This window comes from Gorilla gorilla, chromosome 16 (assembly GCF_029281585.2).
Source record: "Gorilla gorilla gorilla isolate KB3781 chromosome 16, NHGRI_mGorGor1-v2.1_pri, whole genome shotgun sequence".
NCBI classification, from domain to species: Eukaryota; Metazoa; Chordata; class Mammalia; order Primates; family Hominidae; genus Gorilla; species Gorilla gorilla.
This window is the reverse complement of record NC_073240.2, coordinates 65,684,269-65,696,451: the sequence shown is the minus strand read 5'-3', so window position 1 is coordinate 65,696,451 and position 12,183 is coordinate 65,684,269. Positions and strand designations below refer to the sequence as shown.

General features: G+C 49.3%; 1 protein-coding gene across 23 annotated transcripts in view; it reads right to left on the bottom strand.

The window, feature by feature from the left end:
- The window catches only part of ANKDD1A (ankyrin repeat and death domain containing 1A), a 45,931-nt gene that overhangs the window by 27,765 nt on the left and 5,983 nt on the right, over positions 1-12,183 (bottom strand). For 19 of the 23 annotated variants that reach the window (XM_063698599.1, XM_019011300.4, XM_055362573.2 and 16 more), the window contains 3 exons: positions 7,710-7,808; positions 3,560-3,664; positions 2,731-2,829 (listed from right to left, as the gene is read on the bottom strand). In XM_063698599.1, the coding sequence (XP_063554669.1) occupies positions 2,731-2,829; positions 3,560-3,664; positions 7,710-7,808 (303 nt within the window). The remainder of the gene's footprint in view (positions 1-2,730; positions 2,830-3,559; positions 3,665-7,709; positions 7,809-12,183) is intronic. The other 4 variants (XM_063698601.1, XM_063698607.1, XM_063698604.1 and 1 more) reach the window with 2 other exon arrangements.

Genomic DNA, 12,183 nt, shown 5'->3' with positions numbered 1-12,183 from the left:
ACACTCAGTAGGTATTTGTTCAATGAGTCAATAATGTAGGAGGGTCTTCAGGTGATCATGTGGAGAGCTTGACATGTGTCCCTGGAACTTGAGGGCCAGAGGACTGGTAGTTGCTTTGCACTTGGAAAGTCTAAAGGTGACAGTGACATAGCCAAGAGAAGCAGCTGCATTGGGCAGGGCAGAGGGCGCAACGTACTTTGTATCAGAAGTGGCCCCTGCTGAGGTCAGCCTGCGTGGGGTTGTCCTTTAAAGGGATCTCCCTGCTGGGCACGGTACCTCACACCTGTAATCCCAGCACTTTGGGAGGCTGAGGTGGGCAGATAGCTTGGGCCCAGGAATTCCAGCCTGGGCAATATAGTGAGACTCCGTCTCTACAAAAGATACAAAAATTAGCCAGATGTGGTGGTGGGTGCCTGTAGTTCCAGATACTGGAGAGACTGAGGCAGGAGGATTGCTTGAGCATGGGAAGTTGAGGCTGCAATGAGCTGTGATTACGCCACTACACTCCAGCCTGGGCAACAGAGTAAGATCTTGTCTCAAAAAAAAATTGAATTCAGCTAAAAATAATAAAATTTTAAAATGATTTTAAAAAGCCCTCAACAGCTTTGTTTTTCTATCCTTGCCAGCTTCACTGCAGCCTGTAGCCTGCAGGCTGGCTGCTGCGAGCCAGGACAAGGGGTGGGAATGCAATCACAGCGTGAAATCTCTTTGTTCAGAGACACGCAGGAAGCAGGTGAACCATGAAGGGCCAACACATGCCCCCAGTTAGCAGGGTGTAGAGACCATGGCGGGGCTTTCTTCTTCCTTCTGGGTTATAAATATCCATGTCCTGCCATTTGAAGCTGCAAATGGCACACATGGATGCCTGACAGGCGCTCACACTTTCCTGGGCAGGGCAGGGGGCTCAGAGGCAGGACAGCTGGGCAGAAGGCAGCCTTGGCGTGGGCCCGGGGCCCTCTCCCCTCCACCTTGGGGATGTCCAGCATCTCCACTTCTGTGGGGCCTTGACAGCAACACTTTGCCCTTCCAAGTGGAGTTAATAGCTCTCTCTGGGCTCTCAAAGCCTCCCTAGCATTCTAGAGTACACGTGGAGTGACCTGTGTTGTCATTGACTCTAAGAGGTCCATCCCCCCTTATCAGGCATTGAAAAACTTACTGTGCCCCCCTCCCAGATGAAACTGAAAATGAAAACACTCCCATTCTGAAAACACAAAACTTAACAGGGGTATGCAATTTTAAAAGCTTCTTTGCAGAATTTCTGATTGCAAAATTCTGGAGAAGTTCATCAAAGCTGTATTTTATCTTTCACTGTTCTTGGTGCTCATGCTCTCCTGGGGCCCTGAAGTGTGATCATTTTGCCTCTGGGGTTTGCCAGTCCTGGCAGGCACTGCCCTCCCTGCTCTTTGCATGCCCAGTTCCTGGCCCAGTGCCTTGCACAGGGTAGGACCTGCTCAGCCCAAAAGGATGAGTGTGGATGGACTCAGTGCAGAACCCAAGGGGGTCCAACCCAGGAGGCAGCCTGGTAAGGGGAGAAAGACAGCTTTATGCATTAGGATGCTGCTTCCAAATCCAGCTCTACCTGTGTCTCACTGTGTGGCCCTGGCTAAGGCATGTCCCTCTCTGGGCATCAGTTTCCACAGCTGTAAAATGAGAAGGCTGAATTCAGATGCCTTCCAGTTCCAAGACCCTGCAGTGCATTTGTGTGTGAGCTCTCTATCACTTCATTTTACACAGAACTCCCTCTATCCTGGCCAAGCACATTAACCAGAAGATTAATAATGGAGTTAATCTCTTTGTTGGAGGCATCATTTAGAATTTGCTGTAACAGGCCGGGCGCAATGACTTACGCGTGTAATCCCAGCACTTTGGGAGGCTGAGGCAGGTGGATCACGAGGTCAGGAGATCAAGATCATCCTGGCTAACACGTGAAACCCCATCTCTACTAAAAATACAAAAAAAATTAGCTGGGTGTGGTGGCGGGCGCCTACAGTCCCAGCTATTCGGGAGGCTGAGGCAGGAGAATGGTGTGAACCCGGGAGGTGGAGCTTGCAGTGAGCCAAGACAGCGCCACTGCACTCCAGCCTGGGCGACAGAGCGAGACTCCGTCTCAAAAAAAAAAAAAAAAAAGGGAATTTGCTGTAACACATTTTGCCCAATGATTCACAAGGGTCCAATGATAAGAGTCATTTGCAGGGTAGACCCTCCGGTCCCCGTCCCTTACCCCTTCTCAGATTGGTGAAATCCTGCTCACAAGCCCTGAATGATATGCTACCTCCTCCATGCTCCCAACCTATTCCTGCCATAACCATAGCAGAGCAGATGTGTGGCTACCACCCCCTAACACTTCCCCACATCTGTCAACAACAGACAACCCCAGTAGATCACAGCCCTGCTCAACCCACTCCAGGCAGCACTACCAACCACCCAGATCTGCCACCCTGGCCAGCCACGTCGGATCAGAAATCCTTACTATGCCTGTGGCACTGAGTTCCTCGAGTAAGAAACGGTGTCTTGGGCATCTTTATGCCACCAACCTGTAGCACAGGGCTGGCCCATAGCACATGCTGGTGAAGGGCCTGCTGGATGAACACTAAATACGCTCTCATCTTTGGGCCACACGGGCCTCCAGCGCAATGGGAGTCAGACGTGGACACAGGTGAGGAGCCAGAGCCTGGAAGGTGGCAAGTTTTGCACCCTGGTCAGGATCCCAGAGCCTCACGGACACGGTACCTTGTCTTTGACACTGTGGTCACAGCCAGAGCCCACGAGGAAGTCCAGAGCATCCAGCTGCCCGTGCTCAGCTGCCCTGTGAAATGCCGTCCTCCCCAGCTGGCCAGGAGAAGAAGCGTTGTGAGCCTTCCTCACTCTGTCAGTGGGCATACCTGCCTCTGCCCACCTGGCCTCTGTTCCCCAGTCACTCTGGCTTTGTAGTGGCCTCTCCTGCCCCAGACACTGTCCTCTCCCCTTGCCTCCCCACACCCTGCCTGGAAAGCCCAGACCCAGCTTCCCAACAAGAGACACTTGCTGGTGTCCCTCCCTGGCTGAAGTCCTGAGGTGGCTCCTTGCAGCCTAATGAATAAACAGATTGTTGAGGATGGGGGTTGAGATCGCCAGAGGGACCCCCAACCACCCATCAGACCTTCCCTCCTAAGATTCCAGTCCCTCAGAACTCACACTAGAGCCCTTTCCTGTCCCTAAAGCTCCCACAAGCCTCGCTCTTCCATTTGGTGCCCCCTCCAACCCCTGATTTCCAATCTTACCCACAAATCCAGTTTATTTACCAAATGCCACCTCCTCCAGGAAGCAGAAGCAATGGCTTGCTTTTCTAACCCACCTAGTCCTTGATCAGGGCCTCTCTGTGGCAACTGACTGTGTTCTGCTTGTATTCTGCTCATTTGCGCCTCAACACCTCTTCCCAACCAGCGGCTCCCCAGGCCAGGTGCAATATGCCCACAGATCAAAGGATGCACCCAAGGAATGTGGTAAGCCCAGTGTGCAAGAGTGGCCCCAGGAGCCCCCCGCCCAATGGGAATAATGAGTAGCCCTGAGGCACTCTCACCTTGTCTACGTGGTCCAGGGCCACATCCTCCAGGTCCTCCATTATGAACGCCAGCACAGGCACATGGCCTTTTTGGGCTGCGCAGTGCAGTAAGGTCAGGCCATCCTGGAAACAAGTGCAGGAGGGTCCCTGCAGTCTGTGAAGGGAGGCCCTTTTCACACACTGCCAGTCTCCCAAACAGCAAGTGTTTGGGACCCAGAACACAGCCTCCCCATGGATACAACACTGTAAATGATGAATGGACCCGAGGGATAACCCACTCTGCTGCCCACTTAGCCTTAGGGGGGCTGGCAGGAGTCGGGTTGCCAAAATTCAAATCCCAGCTCCAGCACCCCTCAGCTCCGGAGTCTCGGGCCAGTTACCTCCACCTCTCTGAGCCTCCACTTTCACACAGGACAAACTAGCATCATAATCCCCGACCACTTCAGTGGGTGGTTGAGAGGACTGGACCTACAGGAAAAGTATTTTATCAACTGAAAATTAATTCAAACATGTACGGTGAGGTCGTGTAGCACTAGTAGCCTCCAGAACAGTTAAGAAGGTTCTAGGTATCTGCCTTCCTTGATACAGCTGCTAATGAAGAAGCAGGTGACCAAGTGACCAGTGTATGTCACTAGGAAGTGACCTCCTCACCTTCTAGGGCAGATTAAGAGCAGATGTGGTCTGCAGGTAGTAGAGGGAAGTGGCCTGGGTTGGGGGTGGACAGGAAGAAGGTCTCTGGGGCCTAGAAGCAAAAGGAAGGAGACTTGCAAATACTATGTTTATGCCCCAGAGCTTCTACTCCTGCCTTGTATTAAGGTCAGATTATTTGAAGTCCTGTTTGCAACCCATCAGTGGGTCATAAAAATCAGCACAACAGTGTTTTACATCTTGACAGTGGTCAAATCTCAGTGAATATAAATTTTCAATATGTGTATTTCTTTTTTTTTTTTTTTTTTTTTTTTTGAGTCGGAGTCTCGCTCTGTCTCCCAGGCTAGAGTGCAGTGGTGCGATCTCGGCTCACTGCAACTTCCACCTCCTGGGTTCAAGCAATTCTCCTGCCTCAGCCTCCCGAGTAGCTGGGATAACAGGCAGCCACCACCACGCCCAGCTAATTTTTTGTATTTTTAGTAGAGATGGGGTTTCCCCATGTTGCCTAGGCTGGTTTCGAACTCCCGAACTCAGGCAATCTGCCTGCCTCGGCCTCCCAAAGTGCTGGGATTACAGGCATGAACCACCACGCCCGGCCCAGTGTGTGTATTTCATGTTGGTATCATGGACCCCTTGATATGAAAGGATGAGAAGGACACTTCCCTCTTGTGTTATTCCCAAATTCCATAGCCCTGGACGGATGATTTTCATGAGGAAAACATGAGACAAACCCAAATTGAAGGACATTCCACAAAATACTTGGCTACTACTCTCCAAAACCATTAAGGTCATGGAAAACAAGGAAGAACAAAGAAATCATCACAAGATTGGAAGAGACTAAGGAGACAAAATGACTAAAGCATTATAGAATATTAATGGAAAAACTGCTGAAATCTTATTACAGTCTATAGTTTAGTAAAACTGTAAATATCACCAATGCCTGGCAAGGTAGAGCTACATAAACAGCAGCGAAAGGAGAAAGCTTCAGGGCAGAAGCAGGACTGGGCCTGTGGCATCTATAGGTAAGATGAATCCCTTTGGGGAAGACCTTGAATAAGAGATTGAAAGGAAGAGTGGGGTCTATCATTTGCAAAGCTGGCTGCATCTATTCCTCCTGCCCTTGGAAGCACACCCCAGGGTGGTACTACTCTTCTCACTGAGAATCTACACTGGTCCTGTGATGGGCTTTTGAATGCAATGGAGGTGATACCACGTGGCTTTCCAGCCTTGGCCTCTAGAGCCCTTGCCAATTCTGCTCTGGCTGTTTTGCTGTCCTGAGGCAGACACATAAGGAAGTCTAGGCTGAACTCCCTAAAGATCAGTGACCACCTGGAGAAACCAGCCGCACCATCCCAGACATTCCAACCCTTCCTGCAGAGGCTCCAGACATGTGAGTGAGACCCTCCAGGGCCAGCCAGCCCCCAGCCCACCCACCTGCTGACTGCAGCCTTGTAGGTGAGCCCAGGCAAGGCCACAGCAACTGCCCGCCAACCACAGAATTGTGGAAAATAATATATCATTACTTTCAGATTCATTACGTTTAAATTTTAGAGTGATTTGTTGCCAAAAACAGAAAACAAATATAGAGGGGATCTGCTTAACTAGAAGAGTCCATGACTCAGCACCTCACCCTCCATATACACCCAAGACCCCGCCTCCCTCATTCTAGAACATGGAGGCTCATTCACAACTTTGTTTATAGTATACTCCATCAAGACAGCACTGGATTCCCCAGGGCCACTGAGCCCTTCCAAGGCCAAGCCAGGCCAGGCTGGCAGGACCAGACAGCAGAACCCTGAGCTTGAACCTGGGTGTATTCACAGGGCGCCCTCCTGCTGGCCCCTCTCCCACACTCCAGTTCAGATCTTGTGACCCACCACATAGGGGCATGGTTCTCTGGGATGGATTTTCCAACCCAAATGCTTTCAGGCACTCCCACCACTGCCAACAGGATCCTAACAATGGCATGGGACAGACCTCTTATGTGCCACGACCCTTTTACATCTGGTGAAGCCTATAGACCCCTTTTCAGAATATTTACTTAAATGCAAAAAAAAATTATACAGGAAAAAAAAATTAATCAAATACACAGGCTTACAATGGCATATTAGTTTCCTATTGCTGCTATAACAAATTACTATAAGCTTCATGGCATAAAACAGCACAAATTTATTATTTTACAATACTAGAGGTCAGAACTCTAAATCGGGTTGGCAATGCTGTGTTTCTTCTGGAAGCTCTTGGGGAAAATCCATTTCCTGGCCTCTTCCAGCTTCTAGAAGCTGCCCGAATTCCTTGGCTAGTGGCTCACATCACTCCAGCCCTGCCTCCTTCATCACACCTCACACACATCACATCACACCCAACGAATTCCTATTGGTGTGTTAGGTTCTGGGGGTTCAGAGGTTCTAGGGATTAGGATATGGACATCTTTGGGGTGCCATTATTCTGCCTACCATAAAAGGAAACCAATTATATTGAAATTAAGTTATCAAAATATTACAAACCAAGTTTTCAATCTAGTAACATATGTGTTTCCTTACTGACCCGTTAAACAAGATCTAGTGAAGGGTCTAATCACTGCCATAATTTCAATGTAATGATAAGTGTAAGAAGTATTTTAAGATAACTGCAAAAATTTTCATGTGATATGAAAATAGCTAAATTTTCTATTAGTGACAAAGTCACAAGTACTAATATTACCTACATTCATGATTGGAAAAAATGCTAATTAGCCGGGAGTGGTGGCACGCGCCTATAGTCCCAGCTACTCTGGGGGCTGAGGCAAGAGAATTGCTTGAACCCAGTAGGCGGAGGTTGCAGTGAGCTGAGATCATGCCACTGCACTCCAGCCTGGGTGACACAGCAAGACTCCATCTCAAAAGAAAGAAAGAAAAAAATGCTACATTTTCAAGAAGTTAGCCAAAATAAATATGCACTTTTTTCCAATCCAAGTTCATAGGTCCTCTGAATTTTCTCCAAGAACCCATGTGAGAACTCCTGGCTGAGGGATTTGGCCCAGAAATGTTTGCATTTTCCTATGGGCCACTGACACCCTAAAAGGTGAGACACCAGTGGAGGGATTCCGGGCACTCTCACTTGCTGGGGCCCTGCTCCCTCAAATCCCAGCACAGGCTGATAGAGAAACTCGCCCACCATACCACACTTGGTAAATGATGCTTTGCTCCTTTCACCCCACCGCACTGAGCACAAGGGGTGCAGGGCCTGGCAGGAGGGTGGAGGAGACCTCACCTCCTTCTCATTTAATATTCCTAACTACCCTCTGAGGGAGTTACTTTGATTTCTCTCTTGTAAATAAGGAGGACAGCCAGAGGGCTGGGAACTCTCCCAACTCACCAAATAGTAAAGAGAGATGGGGGAGATCAGATAAAAGAGGGACAGGCAGAGGCAGGTGGGGGGCTGGAGGGGCAAGCAGGGGTGGGGGACAGAGGTCGGGGGAGACCTGTGCATCCAGGCCGGGGGAGCCAAGGGGACAGGGGTCTACCAGCTGAGGCCTTACCTTGCTCTCACAGTGGATCTTGGCCCCTGAGTTTACCAAGATCTGGAGGATTCGTAAGTGGCCGAACCAGGCAGACAGGAGAAGCGCGTTCATCCCAAACTAGGGGAGAGGACATAGAGGAGGTGAGAAGAATGTGGGAAGGCGTGGCTGTGCCAGCCAGGCCCTGTGCCTTACGACTAAACCATACAACCAGAAGGAACTATAAGTGCCACTTAATCCAGGGAGCTCCAAGCTTTAGGAGTTTAAAGACCAAGATTTTTTTTTTTAAATAGAGGCTGATGTACTATTGCAAACTTTTTAAATTTATTTTTGCTAAATGAAACTTAAAAATAAAACAGCTGCCGGCCAGGCTTGGTGGCTCACGCCTGTAATCCCAGCACTTTGGGAGGCTGACGCAGGAGGATCACATGAGGTCACGAGTTCAAGACCAGCCTGGCCAATATGGTGAAACCCCGTCTCTACTAAAAATAGAAAAATTAGCCAAGCGTGGTGGTGGGCACCTGTAATCCCAGCTACTTGGGAGGTTGAGGCAGGAGAATCGGTTGAACCCAGGAGACGGAGGTTGCAGTGAGGTGAGATCACGCCACTGCACTCCAGCCTGAGCGACAGAGTGAGACTTCGTCTCAAAACAAACAAACAAAAAAACCAGCTGCCATTTACTCTCATCACCATTTCATAAAGAAAGACCATTTTAAAAGAAAAAATTTGTAAGGAACCAATCTTAGAATATATACTTGACAAATAAAGCTTCATAACTGGGCGTGGTGGTTCACACCTGTAATCCCAACACTCTGAGATGAGGATCACTTGAGCCCAGGAGTTTGAAACCAGACTGGGCAAAATAGGGGGACCCCCATCTCTACAGACATTTTCGTAAAAATAAGCCAGGCGTGGAGGCACACTCCTGTGGTCCCAGCTACTCAGGAGGCTGAGGTGGGAGGATCACTTGAGCCCAGGAGGTAGAGGCTGCAATGAGCTGTGATCGCACCACTGCACTCCAGCCTTGGTGACAGAGCGAAACCCTGTTTCAAAAACAAACAAACAAAGACAAAAAAACAAATGTAGCTTCATGAAAAATACGTTGTCCCTGTTTTCTGATTTGCTATGACTGGTGAAGACCTTATCCTGGACTGGTGTTTAAGAATGGACTGTTTAAATCTCCCATAGAGGCTGGGCATGGTGGCTCATGCCTGTAATCTCAACACTTTGGGAGGGACCAAGGTGGGAGGATCGCTTGAGCCCAGGAGTTCAAGACCAGCCTGGGCAATATAATGAGACCTGTCTCTATAAAAAAATTAATTAGCTGGGCATGGTGGTACGTGCCTGTAGTCGCAGCTACTTGAGAGACTGAGATGAGAGGATCATTTGAACCCAGGAGGCAAAGCTTATGGTGAGCCAAAATTGCACCACTGCACTCCAGCCTGGGCAATGGAGTGACAGCCTGTCTCAAAAATAAATAAATAAATAAATATCCCATAGAATATCTTCAAGGCAGATAGCTTAAGTCTGCAGCACCACACCACCTCACAAGACATCCCTGCGCAGTCAAACACTGGCTTCTGTTAGAAATGCCTCCTCGAGCTCTATTGAAATCTGTACTCCTGCAATTTCCGTCCCACCAACTCTCTGGAGCAACTGAAAATATGTCTATGCCTCCACCCAGGGCAGCCCCACACCTGTTTGCAGGGTGCTCTTCCTCCACATCTGCACCGTGCTCCAGGGTCCCCAGAGTCCCTTCACTGACCTCCACTGCAGTAGGGTTCTGAGCTTCCCCCACCTCCCTGGAGTCTTTTCTTCTCTGTGAAGAGCAACCCCAGGCCTCCAAACTCAGCTCCGGGGATACATCAAGAGCCAGCCAGATCCTGGGAATGGTTTTTTGCAGTGCCTCCTTGGGTGTGGTGGCTCCACCAGGAGCCTTTGTGAGGGGTACCAAGAAAAGGGGTCTTAGCGGTTGGCACCAGAATTCCTCTTAGGGAGGGAACTGTGTTTGGGTGAAAGCCTTGACAAAGGGTTGAGGCAAAAGGTGAAACTCAGAGGGAACTCACTGATCAGCAGGCTCTCGAGCATCCAAAGAGAGTTGCACTGCTTTGCTTTAGAAACAGGCGGGAATTTGGAGGCAGGAGAGGGGCGGTGCAGACAAGGACAGCACTGGAGAGAGGAGGGAAGCAGAGGCTGGGGCCAAGGCAACGAGAGGACCAAGGGCCTTTAAAGAACAGAATGTCAAAGAGGGGTTTTTAGGATTTTTACATTGTTTTCATGTGTAATGTAGGTCTCCTCTATTTCCCAGTTTGGAAAACCACACCACAAGCCTTCTGTGAATGGAGTCCCTGGAAACCGGGGAGAGGTACCATGTTTGGGATGACACCAGGGTGGAGTCAAAGGACTATTTGCAAAATTTCAAGAGAACGCCAAAAGCTGACCAGAAGCTGGAAGCAAGAGCCAGCAGGGACCACAAGCACTTAAGTTCTTCGTCATGAAATCCTAGGGAAGGTGTTGGATCTCGCATAGAGCCTCAAATGAGGGTCCATCATCCAAGATGGGGACATATTTTTTAAATTAAAAATTATAAAACAAAACAAAAGAAACAAATGAGGGTCTACAGCTGGCCTTAACTAGAGCCGAAGAGGCCAGGAGACCTGGCACTGGTTCAGAGCTCAGCACCTGGTAGAGTATCAGCAACTGTGGGCTGGCTGCAGGAGGAAGGAGAAAGAACAAGCACGGGCAGAGTCCAGAGGAAGGAGTCCACAGACGCTTGGGAGTAAAAAGGGTGAAGGCTCAGGACTGAGGGAGGGAGAGCCATGGGAGCCAGAGCCTCCTGACAGTGGGGACCCCCGGGATACATCACAGTCCTATACCAGCTTTCCCCACATACATAGTTCCTAGGAACTGTCCAGGCCAGAGTCCTGTGGCATATCACTACAGACTTTCCTCCAACCACAGGATTTCCCTTCTCCAGTATCTCCCGAACCCCGTTACTACAGCAGGCAAGCCCAGCAGGCTGTCTTATTTTTCAAAAGGTTACTTATTACCATTTGCAAAAGAAACAGAGAGGATTCTTTTTTTTTTTTTTGAGACAGAGTCTCGCTCTGTCACCCAGGTTGGAGTGCAGTGCCACAATCTTGGCTCATGGCAACCTCCATCTCCCAGGTTCCAGCGATTCTCCTGCCTCAGCCTCCCCAGCAGCTGGGATCACAGGTGTGTGCCACCACACCCAGCTAATTTTTGTATTTTTAGTAGAGACGGGGTTTCGAAATGTTGGCCAGGCTGGTCTCGAACTCCTGACCTCAGGTGATCCTCCTGCCTCGGCCTCCCAAAGTGCTGGGATTACTGGTGTGAGCCACCGCACCCAGCCAACAAGGAGGGTTTCTAAAAGGGCCCCCTCTTACTGTTCTCTCTCGTAGCTTCTTTTCTCACTAAACCCCTGAAGGAAGAAATAACAGCACAGTGGTGATAGTGGGGGTCTTTGTGGGTATAAAGACTTGATGCAAGAGGCTCTAGTGTTTCACCAGGGAGCTCAGGCTAAGGATCCTAGACATTCTGCTCCTAAAGGCATCCCTAAATGAGGCCTAAGCAGGTACAGGGAGGAGACAGGATTGGGGAATGGGGAGGTAAGGGTTGCTGCCTCACCTCAACCCCAACTAGTAATCAAGCCCCCACATAGTGAGGCCTGGGAGCAGAGAGAAGCCTGAACAAAGAAAATTGTTTTCATGGACAACTAAGTCGCTGCAGGGAAGTTTATGGTTTTATTTTTTATTTTAAAATTTTTATCTATTTATGTATTTAGACACCAGGTTATGAGACTGACTAATTTTTGTATTTTTTGGTAGAGACGGAGTTTCGCCGTGTCGTCCAGGCTCGTCCCAAACTCCTGGGATCAAGTGATCCACCCACTTGGCCTCCCAAAGTGCTGAGATTACAGGCGTGAGCCATCGCGCCCAGGCGCTTTTTTTTAATTTAAATGTAGACAAAGCCATAAGTGTATCCCTTTCAAATGTCATTATTAGATTCAGCCTTTTTCCCAAACCTGTAGAGATAATTTTACAGACCCCGTTACTCATCAGTGCTCTCTCTCAGCAACACACTGCCTGCCAATTGGTTAACTAAGACTATTATTAGTCTTTATCCAAGACTTTGATTGAAGTGTTAGCCAGGGCAGAGCCCTGTGGCATATCATGAGAGACTTTCCTCCTGGTGCTTTTGCTAATCAGGCCTCTATCAATCCACCCAATTATCTGTTCTACAGCCCTCTCCCTGTTCGCATGGTATCATGAGGGACTGAAAAGGCTCTCTGAGAACTGAAAGACCCTTGAAAGTGGAGAGCTCTTCATTGCTGTACAGGAGGAAAACAGAATTAGTGCAGTGTCCCTGCGCCTGAAGCCTCTGACTCCCCGCCACTCTGCACCTGAATGTCTGCATATTAGCAGCAATCTCGGCAACCGGCTCATAGACCCAGAGAGATCTCCAGTGCCCCCCA